At 36.5% G+C, this 16,151-nt stretch overlaps 2 protein-coding genes across 3 annotated transcripts in view; one reads left to right on the plus strand and one right to left on the minus strand.

Annotated features, from left to right (window-relative positions):
- Window positions 1-638: 638 nt before the first annotated feature.
- On the plus strand, window positions 639-5,387 carry LOC140755778 (uncharacterized). Its single transcript, XM_073091096.1, has 3 exons — window positions 639-1,286; window positions 2,452-2,566; window positions 3,957-5,387. Exons 1-3 carry the CDS (start codon window positions 1,080-1,082, stop codon window positions 4,574-4,576), a joined length of 942 nt encoding a protein of 313 aa, XP_072947197.1. The 5' UTR covers window positions 639-1,079; the 3' UTR covers window positions 4,577-5,387.
- A 2,571-nt stretch (window positions 5,388-7,958) lies between these two features.
- Window positions 7,959-16,151, minus strand: part of Hexo2 (beta-hexosaminidase 2) — a 51,510-nt gene continuing 43,317 nt past the window's right edge. For both annotated transcript variants that reach the window (XM_073091091.1, XM_073091092.1), the window contains exons 4-10: window positions 14,350-14,558; window positions 13,677-14,010; window positions 11,899-12,040; window positions 11,210-11,395; window positions 10,726-10,961; window positions 9,275-9,510; window positions 7,959-8,830 (exon numbers count right to left, since the gene is read on the minus strand). In XM_073091091.1, coding sequence (XP_072947192.1) covers window positions 8,649-8,830; window positions 9,275-9,510; window positions 10,726-10,961; window positions 11,210-11,395; window positions 11,899-12,040; window positions 13,677-14,010; window positions 14,350-14,558 — 1,525 coding nt within the window. In that variant the 3' untranslated portion in view covers window positions 7,959-8,648. The remainder of the gene's footprint in view (window positions 8,831-9,274; window positions 9,511-10,725; window positions 10,962-11,209; window positions 11,396-11,898; window positions 12,041-13,676; window positions 14,011-14,349; window positions 14,559-16,151) is intronic.

A 16,151-nucleotide genomic window follows, 5' to 3' on the forward strand; every position in this document is an offset into this window, starting at 1 on the left:
AACTAAATCGTACTTATATATCTATTTAAAGATGATAGAACTCTTGTTTATTTTTTAAATTTATTGAATTACAATCCCGCGTCTATCTTTTTTTTCTTTGACTGCGTATAACTACCACACGCATTAGCGACAGTAGCCAATTATATTGTTTTGTACTTCAATATTATAAAAAAATAATACTGCTTATTTTATTAAACTTATTTGGATTAAAAATCCAAATAACATCAAGATATCTATGATCAACTTTTGTACATTTCGGTGAAAGGGTGTGAATGCCAACTGACTTACCGTCACATGAGGAGATACACCATATTCATACTGTGATCTACATCAGGTAGATCCCCTGTTCAACGTATTACATTGACTGAATTGCTAAACTTATTCAGAAGTTACATTACTTACAATTTGAAGCTCAAATTTGCTTCAATAATAAATTCATTGAAGAGTGAAAAAAATTATTAGATACTAATCTACAAATTGAAATTAATTTTGTCCAGATTAAATACAATGTTAATTAAATTTGAAGTAAGTGCGGTTAATAAAAGTTTAAACAACTTGAAAAAATAACATCACATTAAATCTGAATACGAAGCCATTCCATTTAATCATTGATGATGGAAATGGTTAAGCGCTTAATTACGTTTTAATCAGCGCGTTGACAGCTTTCGATATCTCGTTAAGTTTCAGTACAAAATTAACTGCATTTATACAAAATTTATACTTACGGATACGCCATAACTTAATCTACACCTATTTGAAATACTACCCCTCGGCGGGCGTCGCGATTGGCTGGATTTCCCACCCCTAGCGCCCTCCGCCAACCAAATGTGCGCATTCTATTGCCGAGGGGTGGAGTCAGAGGGGTTTTCATCACTGAATTTTCGTAGATTCGAGTAGTCCAGTGTCGATCATCTCTGATAGAAGACCCCACAGTAAAGTTGTGCCAACAAATTCGCGGGCGAAAAGTTTCGGAGTGAAATGTTTGGAACAAGAAAGTGACTTCGTACTGACAGATTTGCTTTCATACACTTTGAATAATATGATGCACTAAACTAAGAGAGGTTAAAGAAGGAATAATAATGGCTGGTCCATACTTGTCGCCGTTACCAGGAGACCTCCTGACTGAATACATGTTTGGACGCCGTCGTCAACGCCGGAACCGAACCACGTTTACACCGCAGCAGCTGAGCGAGCTGGAGTCGTTGTTCCAGAAAACACATTACCCTGACGTCTTTTTGAGAGAAGAAGTCGCTTTGAGGATCAGCCTCTCGGAAGCGAGAGTACAGGTAGGTACCTAAGTTTGATAATAATATAGATCTTAATAATAACAATTTGCCCTATTCAATGCCAGTACGGCCAATAACATTGAACTGTTTTAAGATTTTTAGATAAGTTAGCTCTAATAGGTAAGTGAGAATGTGGGTTCGAATCTGATGAATAACTCGAAAGATTTCCTTAACTTAGCCTGTATTTAAGTAATTCAACATGATGTAAAAATAATTGAAGACCGATTATCTCTAAATTTATTAGAATTATTCCATTATCTTTGAAAAACGCAGATATATTTTGAATTAATAATATACTACTATGTATTTTGTAAATATTTGTATAAATAGGATCTTATGTATAATTAAGGTTATCTCTGAAGCAACTAAGCTACATAAGAATAAATCTTAAGGTTAATTATAATTTAATATCTACACTAATTTTTACAACAAGTTATAACGGTTAATTGACAACTCGATAAGTCGATCTAATGCCGCTCCTTAATGAAAAGTTCCTGATTCATTGAGCACTCGAACACTGAGAGGGAAAACGTAATGGAGCAACATAATTATGGGATAAAAGTAGGAAAAAACATGCAGTTCTGGTAATTGATTACTGCTGTCCATGGACATATGTAACCACCTCCATAGCAGGGGTTCTTTGTGAAGCAGATCCTAGATGCGTTATTACTTCTGAAGGTCACATCAATTTATTTGGTAACTTTTTTTTGGTTTTGAATTAGCAAACAGACACGTTCTACTTTAAGACAGTTCCCAACCCATGGACGTCTACCACACATCATTGATACTTTTAAGGATTATGTTAAAACGCTTTGATATCACTGTTACTTTTGCTATAAGACGATGATGATGACAGCGCAAGCCGATAAAACCTTAGAACTCTTAATGATCATTTACCTTTCCATCAATCCATCAGCCTTATACAATCTACTGCTGGATATATATACCCCAATCTGCGCTGCACCAATCAGTCTTAAGCCGTCTGAATACAGGCTTCCCGTCATCTTCATGAAGTCATCAGGTCACGGTAGTGGGACCCTCTTGCTCGTTTTCAGGAGACCTTTTCAAGGCAGGAATGAGTAGGACTCACGTAAGTAGTGAGTAGAAAGTCACTCCTGGCTTGTCCTTTATTTATCCTTGGAAACTCATAAGTTCGCAATTCCAGGTGTGGTTCCAAAACCGGCGAGCTAAGTGGCGCAAGCAGGCTCGACTCCAACTACTGCAAGATGCTTGGAGGATGCGTTGTCTTGGACTCGGCACACCACCGTTAGGAATGCCTGGTTAGTATTTTAAGATTTTACATGTCTTAACATGCAGGGCAGAAAAGAAAAGACAGTTTAGTCGACGTTAGCAATCGACGATCTGCAACGAACATATTATTTCTTTCTATTTATGTAACTGTTTTTTGCAGCTACTTGTTCAATACCCAGCTTCTTTCACACTCTGATTACCTAACGTCCTTTCGACTTTAACTGCATCGGATGGTACGCCAAAAGTTCTGCTCAACGGTAAATCAATTAATGATCTTGTTCAAATAAACGATTACATACTGTTTACTATTTATTTTTTCCAACTGGGATAGATGATTTTTTTGCCTTGCCACGATCGACTCTACTTAAATTAATCGCGATGTATCGCTCTTGACGAGTTTGCTTCCCCTGATAACGGGGGTACATCTTTAAAGGACAAAAAGTCAAAAGATAAAAAGGGTAGTCTTTTGACTTTTGGCTTCACACTTTTGAAATTAATAACGTTCATCACAATTTTGTAGTTGAAAACTATTTTTATTTCGGCTTGAAACTTAATCGTAAATTAAGTTTCAATTTTATAACCAAATCTTAGCCTATTATATAACCTAACCTAATCTAGTATTTCAAATATGGTTCCCTCTTAATCGTCTTAGAATAACAGGGAGGTACTCTTACAATAGTCGAAAAATAGCAATGTTTCATTGCGTAGCAAAAGCGTTTAGAAGTAGGTGAAACAATCAATGTTCATGAAATTGTCTTTTATATTTAGTCATATCCGATAAACAGTTTAATTAAAACATAAAATTAAATAATAAAATTTAAAGCTTAAAGCGAAAACATAGGCACTAATTATAATTTCAAACAGTTAAGAAAAACATTATTACAAAGTCCTCATGCTCGGAAGTCCGAATCGGAAAAAAAAAAAACATGATTAATTACGAAGATCATAATTACTTTTATTCAATCTTGTATCTTTGAATATTTAAGTTGTAAATGATTAAACCTTGAAATAAATTCATGTTTTTATTTATTTTTTAACCAAAATTTAATAACCATAATTAACCTTTTTATCAATCGGAACTAAATGATACACATAATTTTATAAGTAACACGAATGTTATTTCGCGTCCACACCCTTGCCCAAACTACAAACCGTCACAAATTCAAACGTGCGGATAAAGCGTTTGAGTTGGTGTGTATTTGCAAGCATTTGTGCCTTTGATTCTCTAAGCCAAGTATGTAGTGGTTTGAAGTTTGCGACAAGTGTTAAATGTACGAACGCATTATAATTGTTTCTTTTTCTTGTCAAATAAAATATTTAATTATGTTAGTTAAACCCGATCATAAATGTGATGTCAATATTTTAAAAACTACAGCGGTGTAGTTTGAATAACTATAATGATAATTAATTATTTTACAGGCCACACAAAACCACCCGATTCTTCGCCTGAGGGAGGAGAATCGCCAACTGAAAAGTCTTCACCAGAACCGCCAGCGTTGGAAAGTAATGGCGAATTAAAATCGCCTCGTCCAGATCCGTACCACCACAATGGAAACGTGCTGGAGCCGCATCCGATGCCACCGACAGTCCACGACATACCGCCACCCATGCCGTATGGTAATGACGACGGCCGAATGCTTCAACAACCAGCCTTCCCGTTTCCACCTCTACTCATGCCTCCTCAGATGGACAACAATGAGATCGTGCCAACAGACTTGCGTGTAATGACGTCAAAGAACACAAATCCATGTCACTGCGCAACGTCCCAAGAATTGGAAGAACCGCAGAACTTGGCTTATCGTCCGCGACGGGAGAAGGAAATGAGTGACAGCGACAGCGATACCGAGATCGATCTCACGTCCCACTCTTCCAAAGACGATGATTTGCGCGAATCAGAGCGACTAGCTAACAGAATAGCCACAAGCATTTTCAGAAGCGACACGGTCCTCCACGATTTAGTGCCGAACGATCTCAGTTTAAACACGGCTAAGAATATTGGGAATGACAGGAATATCAGTAGGAATAACATGTCTTTGTAATTTAAATAATGTTACATCCTATGTGCTCTTTAGTTTCTAGTCAAGTAATCAATCGTCTCATAGAGACTTAGTTCTGTATACGATTATTGTTATTTTTACTCATTAGTATTCGTATCCTATATTAGAACGTGTACGAAAACTCAGTAAAATAGACTTATGCATAAATCTAATAATAGTCATACTTAGCTTCAGAATTTAATATAGTGTAAACGTAATTCTTTTTACATAAAATATGCTATCAATTAGGACTATTACGGCTCTAACCTTTAACAACTTGGATCATAATGTATCTGATTTTGGGCAAAAAATCTTCTATAGTTTCGTACAGATTGCCCTCTAGAGATTCTTTATGAATCCATTCCCGATTGGATCCCTCTCTGTTTCTTTAGACTTAACAGTATTCCCAACTAACCTAACTACCTTTATAAATTAGTCAATGCAGATACAAGCTTATAATTATTTCAGCAAAGGTACCAGCATTGTATTTGGATGGTTATATATAGGTATGCAAAGCCGAGAAAACTTCGATAGCGTCATTCAGAATACACGTGGCGCCATCTGTTGATGAGTTACGGAGTAAAATTATGATTGCTCAAACAATTATAGCTCCAACAGTTGATGTAATTTGGCGTTTAATAATAATTGAAACGCACAAAAAAACTAGACACAAAATAATTGCATTATTAAACACGTGCCCGAGCCAAATTTGTTCACTTACAGCAGCATTATATTTAACTCAACTTACTTCAAACTAAGTGTGTATGAAGTCATGAAATATTTAAAGATTTTGTATGAGTGTTTGATGTAGTGGTCATTTCACAGACCTTTAGATATAGGTCTTTGGGTCAATTATTACCAGTATTTGTTTATTTAATGTTTTGTGTCTGCAAAATGCGTACAATACGTAAAATACCAAAAATATTTTATTTATGTATTTTTAAATTAGTTTTATAAATAAATTATCATTATCTTAATAGATAGCGTAATTTACCGTATAATAATTTTCTATGTCAAATAACTTTGCTTAACTAGTCATAGTGTTAGATGTACATAGTGTATTACTGGAAAATTTGATTGTAAAATAACAAAACCATATTAGTACGAAACAGTTTTATTTCTATCATTATATATCGTCAATAATAAATAATTTATATATTATTAAGTATCACACATAGACTCTTCAGTCTATCTTCATTCAAAAACATTCAAAATTTATCCACAATACAAAAATGTCTTTTACAATGATTATTATTTTCTCTACAATTTTTGGTTATTAAATATAGCATTTCATACAATTTATATTACAATGAAATAATAATTAAATAGTTAATTGTTGGCTATTGTAGAATAGTCATTTTTATTTTTATTTAGGCATACAACTCTCTAAAATGTTTAATACTATCAGTCAATAAATTATACTGAATAAGCCCTATTTACATAAATAAGAGAATAGAAATTAATTACAAAATTACTTCTTCTTCTTTTATTATGCACATATCAATGATATTTTATACAAACGAATACATCCAAAAATATTTCATTTTTAATTCTTACACAATATTTGTTACATATGCATAATAATTTTATTAAAGTACGTCATAACATAGTAAAACTCAACATAAATATGAATTTTGCTTTCAAAGAGCTTTGTAAATGAATTTTTAATTTATTTGTCACCTAATCCTAATTATTGATAATATGTAGAACTCATGAATTCGATTAAATAGAAGTATTGCTACGTTCACTTAAATGTTTTTAATTCATTGTTATTTAGTCTTATGATGAGATCTACTTAACCTATATAAAATCAATGAAGAATAAACCTCAATTTGAAAAGTTACCAAAATAAGTAGCGATATGTTTCAAAAATGGTAATATTGACAGTCTTTATAAAAAACCTTTTATTGTAGTATTTCCTTTCTACAAAACGTAATTTCTTACTATATACAGTTTAAAATCAATCTTAACATTTATTATTTAAAAGCACCATGACATAAAACAGACGTAGTTATGTAGAGCATATCTCATTATTTTGTAGTATCTTTAGTAATATGTGAAAAATCAGTTAATAAAGGATAATAAGCAAACATAACGCACGATGCACTAAATATGCAATGAGCAGTAAATAGGAGCTGTAATAGGGACTAAACTGCGAATAGGTATTGTTAAACAAGGTACTAGAGAAGAGGGTATAAGATAACAGAGTAGGTACTGTCAAAAGGGCTCTATAAGCAATAGGATTCGTACTAGGCATTCATGAACAGTCGCGATATCATTTATACAGTATAGTATCATGGAGTGGTACTAGGAGCTATACATTTATAAGCGCCCTGGTACATCACTCCATGTCTTTATAAAATATACGGGTTTATGAACAGGCTCTTATGAACAGTCTGGCAACCCCGTGGCTGCAGCCATGCAATTAACAATAGTAATTTATGATATTATAAACAGTCCATCGACTCACACATCTGCATTTAAAGGTCGATAAAGCCTTAGTAACAGTGAATAGTACATTGTATTATACGTATAACAGTTCTGAATGGAGATACCGTCGTCGCACAAAGTACTAGGACATTATAAGTAGTGAAAATCAAACTAAGCCCTCATCAACTGACAGTTTGTTACATATTCTTGAGCAAAGTACCAGGTTGCTATAAGTAAGTGGAGACGTGGCGTTCTCAAAAAGAGTCAAACTTCTATATGTATGCATGTATATCATCGAACAAAGTATTAGGGCGCTATAAAAAGTGGAAGCGACATGTATCAGACTCTCAAACAGTGACCGTTACAAATAATATCCTCAAAGTACCAGGGCATTATAAGCAGTGAAATTCTTCATGCTAGGGAAGATGCTAGGACATTATAAATAGTAAGACTCGAGCGAGGTACTAGGCTCTCATGAACAGCCAGACAGACTGTTATTCATAATTTAGCAAGTACCAGAGCGCTATAAGCAGCGAGAGTCGTGCTGCGCGCACCGGACGGGGACAGCACAACAGAACGTAACATGCGCACGGCAAGCCAGAGACGATAACGCTACTACTTTAACAGTTCTTATGTATAATATAACCTGTCAATTTGACTCGCCAGCCCTTTAAGGTACATTGGTCAATAAATGGTAAGTAATTATAAATAGTCGATTTTATAGGTATACCAGTTCTGGGTAGCTAAAACAGCAGAGAGAAGTTGTATCATCGTCAGTCGAAGAACTAGGATATTATGAACAGAAAGAGTCAATGTTAAGTCCTTATTAATAGTAAGTCCGTTATATTATATTCTCAAGCGAGGCACTAGGACGTTATAAGTAGAGGGGCTCGACATTATTATTAGGCTTTCATGAACAGAAGAATTCAATAATTTTTAATCGAATCTTTTACCCGGATTTAAATAAGCAATAGGACAGTATTCAAGTAAGCAATGTACCAGGCTCTCATAAACAGTCAGGCTTCTATATGTATTTATATTATTAAACGAAGTACTAGGGCGCTATAAGCAGTGAGAGTCGCGCATACTAGGACGTTATAAATAGTAGAACAAGGTATTAGGCTCTCACAAACATGTAGGCTCTTATAAATAACTCAGCAAAGGACCAGGGCGCTATAAACAGTGGGAGTCGTGTTGGGCACACCAGGCGGGGGACAGTACATCAGAACGTAACCCGCGCGCGGCGAGGCGCAGATGATAACAATGCAGCTGCGTCATGAACAGTTCTAATGTATGGTACAATAACCTGTCAATGACTCATCAGCCTTTTAAGGTACTGGTCAATAAATGATAAGTAATTTTAAATAGTAGAGTGTATGGGTTGGTGTAGGATTTCTAAAATAATAGAAAGAAATTGTATCGTCGGCAAGTGAAGTATAGTCTGCACCAAACTGCTAGTCCGCTGAAGTTGTCGCGAGAAGGTGTAGTCATACAATTTTCTACGGTGACGCGAATCATTTCTATATTCAGAGCGGACTAGCAGTTTCACGCGAAATATACAAGGACGTTATCAGCAGAAAGAGTCAATGTATCTAGCCCTCATCAACACTCAGGCTTATACATCACTTATCAAAGTACCAGGGCGCTATAAACAGTGGGAATCGTGCTGTGCGCACCAGGCGGGGGACAGTACGTCGGAGCGCAGGCCGCGCGCGGCGAGGCGCAGGCGGTGTCGCTGCAGGCGCGGCTCGGCGGCCGCGGCGCCCGGCGCCGGGTCGGCCCACAGCCGCTCCGCCACCGCCGCCGCGCGCGGCCACACGCGCGTATCTGGAAGGAAAGGGTGTTTTATTTTTACGTGGACTCATTAAAGGTTATCAATGGTACATATAGTTAATGGAAGCTCACGTTTACTTATGTATTCAAGTGTAAGATTAAACTTCCTTTATCTTTACGCAAAGGTGACTACGACGCTAAAAATAATCCTGTACGCAGAAAGCGATCATTTCAAGCATTAAAAAATACACGCACATTAACAAATTGAAAACGTCAAATTATAGCTATTAAAAAATTATAAAGCTACGACACGGTGTCGTACCACGACACGACATATAAATGTTTGTTTCGTTACCACAATGAATATCGGTTCTTCAGAAATTATAGATGATTCTTAACATTAGCATGATTTAAAGGCAATAAGTGAGAGAATTCGTTTAGACCTTTTTTTCCTTCCATTGTTTTATTCCTCTTTATTTTTATTCATTTTAAACTTACCCAAAGCCTGCGCATCAACATATTCGCTCCACATGGCAACTTCGCCCCCCAGCACGTTGGGTTCCCGCGGCAGCATGTGCGAGTACATCCTCCTCCAGTTCGAGTACTTGGTGGTGCCCCAGAAGCCGTGGTCCAAGTACCAGATGTCCTTCGGTACTGATACCACTCGGAAGCCAAGCCTCAAGAGCTGGGTTAGTAGAGGACTGGATATCGGCTCCCACACTTCTATGACGTATCTGAAATATGAGGTTATAAGGTTTAAGATCGACATTGGAACTAAAAGCATAAGAGGAAACATAATAAAGAGGATAAGTGTCATGCGCAAGCTATTAGCAATTTTTCATATTTATGTCGATTTTAAACTAAATATATTATTATTAATATTACTGTTAATAAGTCTGCTATATATTTAATCTCTTTGATAAAATTCACTTTAATATACAATTCCGTCCTCTGACTTTTGCACGCTCAGAACCAATTGACGTCATTTCAATTGACATCGTATTAATCTAGGAAGCAATAAATGACGTTTATCTATAATGACGGTTTATTGACCTTTTGCAATTGATAACGAATACATGCACAAACAATCAAATTGAAATGAATCTAAATAATAAAATATCAAAAGTAATCTTATATAATACTGTGATTACTGTATTTGTGCCTGCATCTACCCTATGACAACGCCCACAAAACCCATAGATTCTATCAATGATGTCGATGAGAGCCGTCCTTCTCCGACATATATAAAATTCTCGAGTCACAATGTTAGTGACCGTACTCCTCCGAAACGGCTTTACCGATTTTCACCAAATTTTATATGCATATTCAGTCTGACAATCGGCTACTACCTATTTTTCATACTCCTAAGTGATAAGGGTTGTTCACCGTTAACATTTTTTTATTTATATGGCAACACAACGTTTGCCGGGTCAGCTAGTATTTTATCAAATCAAATCAAATCATTTATTTGCAAGAACATAGTATTTTACAAGGACCTTAAATTTATAACAATTATCTTATGTTCTACCACATTGGGCGTGCAAAATTTATATATCTTGTTCATTATTATAATAGCCTCGGTCCTGGTCTCATTGACAAGTTGAATTTTCGCTGACGTATCTTTTCTTTGATAAATACGGTCACTGCACATTCAAGTTCATTGACTTTTGATAAACTGTTTTAATTAAGTCAAATGCTTTATCAATAGTTGTAATTACAACTCTTTAAGTAAATAATTGTGATAAACGGCACAATGAAGAGTATTACTTCATTAGACTATGTTAATTTAAAATTACTTTTAATCCTATATTGCTTAGGTTACCTTAAAAGTAATGAATAAAGAAAACCTCTAGTTTCTTCCAAGAAGGATCGTCTATTCTTTTTGCACAATAGTAACAGGAAGTACAAATTACTTCATCCATAACATAAGTAAATTAGTATTAACTCACCTTTCCTTATTAAGATATTTGGATATCCTGTGCGCTTGAGTGAGCTCCGAGGACCACAGCATCACCGGCTGCGGGTTCACAGTACCAGCCGCTATCATCTCCTCGTCCCAAATCTCGAGAGCTTTTTGGTGGAATTCTGCCCATAGCTTTATGAACCCTTCCACGGTAGTGTCGTAGCCCTTCTCTTTCATGTACGACGTGATCTCTTCACTAGCGTTCCAGCATCCGAAGAATACCTGGAGATGCAAGGGAACTTAAATCAAAAATTTTAATAATTTATATTTAAAAAAATTAACAAGCTTTTTCGTGTTCCTCTGTTAAAAATCTCGGAAAAAGGGTATCAGCTGAAGTATCACTATCATATAAGTGGGTTCATAAAAAATATTTGGTTTGCCATTTGGGGACGTCTGTCATATTGGATTCTGAACACCGTTGCTGAACTAATCATGCACTGTATCGCTACCGGCCTAATTTGAATACTAACCTCGTCTCCACCCATATGGAACAGCGCAGGCTTGGGCAACGCTTCAGCGATGTCCCGGTACAAGTCCCTCAGGACACGATACATTTCTGGATTGGCCGGGTTCAGCTGTCCACACGGCGGCTGGATGCAAAGCCGTCGCCATTCCTTGGCGTTCACACACACTGCCAGATCTCCAAAACCGTACTCCTGGGATCATTGAAGAAATTGAGTTGAATTATCGGGAATAACATGCTAGCATTACACTTAACATCTTTTGGAACAATAATAATGAGTGTGTAAAAATGTTTACTTAATATTATGATTTCACTGTTGAATTTATTTAGGAACATTTTACAGTTTCCAATGTACTCAATTAATTGAGAAAATAAGTAATTGCCGACAACTCCATAGTCCCACACCTATTTCTAGCTGTTCACAAAGGTGAAGCGCTGCTATGTTCTGGCTTGAAGTATGTGGTTAAGGCTTTCCTTTATTAGATCTCTATCTACACAAGGTATGCCAATTCAGGCTTAACGCATCTATGATCGATCTCAGATAGACTTCTTATCTTATATGGCTGCATGCTTATGCATGCACCTCTTCGTTGGAAAAATATATTAATAAAAAATAATAATTTTATTTGACGTTAATAATGGCGGATAAACGTGTCCACAATGACTACTTATTAATTAAATTACAAAAATTCTCACCTTCCCCCATTGCCAGCCGTTGCCGGAATGCGCAGGCGCATCAATTTCCACAACTACTCGCACACCACGAACTTTCGCGTAATTAATCAGTTCGCGGACTTCCTCTGCCGTGTAGATTTCGTACGGAGAGTATGCGCCATATCTAAAATTACAAAAAGCATTTAAAAAAATGCTTAATTACATCCTGGCTGTGATTCTAAAATCTAAGTCATTCAATCTTTGCCCGATTCCAAAATGTAAAGGAAATGTGTTTTAAGGTTCCGTACCCAAAGGGTAAAAACGGAACCCTATTGCTAAGAATCCGTTGTTTATCAGTTTGTCTGTCTGACAATCTGTCGGTCAGTCAGAGGGCTCTATCTCTATAATAATTTAAGTGGTACAGAACCCTCCCTGTGCGAGTTCGAATTGCACTTGGCCAATTATTTTTTTTTGTTTTGCTACATTTGCTATGTCTTTGTTCATCTGTATTGGCAAATCTTAATAGAAATAGCTGACACGACTTTAACATTTAACGTTGATTTCCTTTACGCTGAAGAGACCAAGCACTTGTAAATACGCGAAAAGTAAAAATCTTACTTGAGTAAAAGATTAAAAAATCACACGAATCGTTCATGAAAAAACCGTTTCCGCTCAAAACATACTTAAGTAATGTGTTTATGAATTGATACCAATGACGTACTTATTCTCGGACAAAAGAACGTCGAAGTGAACTTCAAAGAAAACGAACTAAAGTACCTATGCAACGGCTCTCTCAACTGATTGCACTATTGTAAGCGATTCCTATCAAGATCCATGTGAAATGTTGATTTAATAAAATATGGTAATAGCATTTGGTAGATATTTTTCCGTTCTATAAAATTAAAACCACAAATCGGCACCCATTATTCAGTTGGTTTGATTGACAAAGACAAGTTATGTGTATACACATTATAAAGATAAGTTTCTTTTCCTCCAATCAGAATTGATTCAATTAGTTCAAAGCGTATTCTCCTAAGGCAACCTTTCATTTCATACCCATATCGTGTTTATTTGATTTTTTTTTGAATGACGTCATCCAAATCGAACGTGTATGCTAAATTTCAGCTTTCAGCAAAATCGGGGTAGTTGAATTTAAAATTCAGTTGCAAGAGAACCTCACATACATACATACATACATACATACATACATACATAAATACAAACTTAAAAGCTAAAACTAAAGTCCTAAACTTTAGTTTAGGTAATGCATTTTCTGTTCATAGCACTGTAGAACATTAAAGATGCAAACTTTTTCACCTACCAGGAAGAAGTTATTAGCACCGGCATCGTAAATCATTCGTTGCGTACTTTTATCGTTCCCGATCGACTAACATTAATTAATGGCGGCGTTTTTAATTCTCTTTTTGTGTTTCGCCGATTTAATTTTGCGAAAACATTTTTACAGCTGATATGTATTGAACGATAAAATGTTTTTTGAGTATTCAATATTAAACACGGATATTACAAGATAATAGTTAATAGACACTTATATCGCTATTAGTGAAGATTTTTATTTGATGTCGTTTTAATGGCACTATATTTATCGAAGTCCTAAAAATTTAAGTGCATTATAACAGTTAATGTATTCAATTAGGGTTACACAAGATAAAGGATATGTTTGTCGGCACTATGTTCAACGTCATGTAGATATCGTGTAACTTTAGGAATAAATTACTCCAATTTTCAACAACCTAAGCTAAAAGTAATCAAGTACAAAGAGTTAGATTTCCCATACGATTTCCATAAAGAAGAAGAGTTACCTTGTAAACTGAGGCACACGAGTGGATTCAAACGGGAAGCTGTGGGAATCCGTCACATGCCAATGGAAGACGTTCATTTTGGAAGCCGCCATGCCGTCTATGGTCCTCCTAATATCGTCTATGGGGATGAAGTTCCTAGAAGTGTCTAGAACTAAGCCTCTGTGCTTGTAAACCGGTCTGTCTCTGATTTTGGCTCCGGAGACGAGGCGGAGACTGCACTTGTAATTGTCTGAAAACGGAGGCTTGTTCGGAGCGACGAGTTGTGTGAACGTTTCCAGCCCATGACGAGCTCCGTAGACCGTTTCAGCCACGATGTGTACCGCTACACTGCCATCTGAAAAGACAATAATTGTCTATACAAAGGATGTTAGCAAACAGAAGTTAATGACGCTTAACCGGTTCCTTTCATTTCATATATGACTTCAAGAGCCAACCCTGTTAATAAAATCGAAATGTGCATAATAATTTCAAGATAACGATATTTTCTATTAAACAATTAAAAGCAATAAGTTAAGTTTTCTATTAAACAATTAAATGCAATAAGTTAATCATTTTCATAAAACCTTTGCGCTAAGATATTTCGTGTCTTCTAAAACTCTATCTTTATGTTCAAGACTTTGATGTCAAGTTTTGGAATATCTCGTAATTTAGGTTCTAATAATTAGGTTCTCACCTTTGGTCTGCACATCAAGCATGTACTGCTCATCGGTGTCCCACGTGAGGTCGGTGTTGGCGGTCTTGACGGTGATATACACGACCACCCGCGTGTCCACCAGCTCGGTGACGTTGCCGTCGCACTCGTCCACGAGGTTCCCGCTCGCCACATGAGTCATCTGCACCACCATCTCTCTGGCCTCCACGGGTACGTCGATGAGATCATACCTGGTAGAGATGAGATATGTCAAATAAAAACAATTGAACAATTGAAGGTGGTAGAACCTTTTGTGGTTCTGCTCCGGCGGCACGACCCCCACACCTATTTCTGCCTAATAACGGCAGTGTGAAACACTGTTGTGTTCTGGTTTGAAGGATGTGGTAAGGGATACATACTTTTCCGAGGTGTTCAAATTTAGTCCTCAGGCGTAGCTGCGCATCTGTGGCCGATCTCAGGTAGGAATATCGAATCTTATCTGGGGTTAATTACAGATGTCCATGGGCGGTAGTAGCCACTTAGCATCAGGTGGACTGCATGTTCGTCTGCTACTCATATAGGTCTGTGGCTACTCCTATATTATAAAAAAAATGTTTGTTGTATGTGCGTTTCTAATTCGAATTTGCTGACTAGATTGGCGCAGCGAATTTCTCAAATGATCCATATTTTAATGTGTTAGGCAGAAATCTATGCGTTTTTAGGTGTCAGTTCCAGGTGTACCTACAGAAGTGTTAGTTCTATAGGTATTCGTAAAAGTATTATTTCCGTCACCAATTAAAGTATTTTCTAGCAAAGAATCTCTTCGCACATATGCGAGAGTTCACGTTGAAAAATAACTCAATATATATTATCGTAATAGTAATTACTGTTCCACTACTGGACACAAGCCTCTTCATAGAAAAGTAAGGCTTGATTTCTAATGCACCATACAGAAAACGCTTCAAATTGTACGAGTAAAAATAAAACACGAGATTAAATCAAGCGTTAGTACGCAAGATTTATGCTCCTACGAAGCGATACGGATCAAAGCTTCCTCTACTCGTATATTTGTCTTCGGGCCACAATGCGGACGAATGCAGCCGACATTTACTGCCATTCTGGCAATCCATTCTACCTACACATGTGATTATCAGGGTCCAGTAAATAGACGAAGATGAAAGACTGTTTTGAGAAAGCGCTAATTAAGCGCCTATCTATTTTTGTGGGTACTAAGTATTTGCGTATATTATTATTTTGAAGGTGGTAGAACCCTTTGTGGTTCGACTCCGGCGGCACCACCGCCACACCTATTTCTACCTAATAACAGCAGTGTTAGGCGCTGCTGTGTTCCGGTTTGAAGGGTGTGGTAAGGGAGACAGACTTTTCCGAGGCGTTCCAGCTTAGTCCTCAGGGGTAGCGGCGCATCTGTGACCGACCTCAGGTAGGAATATCTAATCCTATCTGGGGTTGATTACAGATGTCCATGGGCGGCAGTAGCCACTTACCATCAGGTGGACTGCATGCTCGTCTGCTACTCTTATATTATATAAAAAAAAAAAAAAAAAAAAAAAAAAAAAACCTCGTCAATCTTAATATCATATAATTTTTTAACAAACAAAAAACCCAATAACATGAACTCATGAGCTAAAATAGGTTTTTTAAATTTTATTTTGACTCCAAATGTATGCATGTACCTACTAAATAGATATTATAATTATGTATTATGATTTTCTAGAATCGATTTGTCTTGAGTCATTTACTTGTACCATTTTCAAAAATGTTTTCCTCTATTACGTTTTACCTCGTACAGTCACTCCTAAGTCTGAGCTAAGATTCAACTAAAA

Source organism: Epargyreus clarus, unplaced genomic scaffold, assembly GCF_041222505.1.
Source record: "Epargyreus clarus isolate Ecla_fem2 unplaced genomic scaffold, WU_Ecla_fem_2.2 ptg000034l, whole genome shotgun sequence".
Taxonomy (NCBI): domain Eukaryota; kingdom Metazoa; phylum Arthropoda; class Insecta; order Lepidoptera; family Hesperiidae; genus Epargyreus; species Epargyreus clarus.

Bases quoted from the DNA above. Each gene is read 5' to 3' on its own strand.
- LOC140755778 (XM_073091096.1), top strand. From the start codon at position 1,080: ATGGCTGGTCCATACTTGTCGCCGTTACCAGGAGACCTCCTGACTGAA. The intron at 1,287-2,451 runs GTAGGTACCTAA...TCGCAATTCCAG, and splicing joins TCTCGGAAGCGAGAGTACAG to GTGTGGTTCCAAAACCGGCG. The intron at 2,567-3,956 runs GTTAGTATTTTA...ATTATTTTACAG, and splicing joins ACCACCGTTAGGAATGCCTG to GCCACACAAAACCACCCGAT.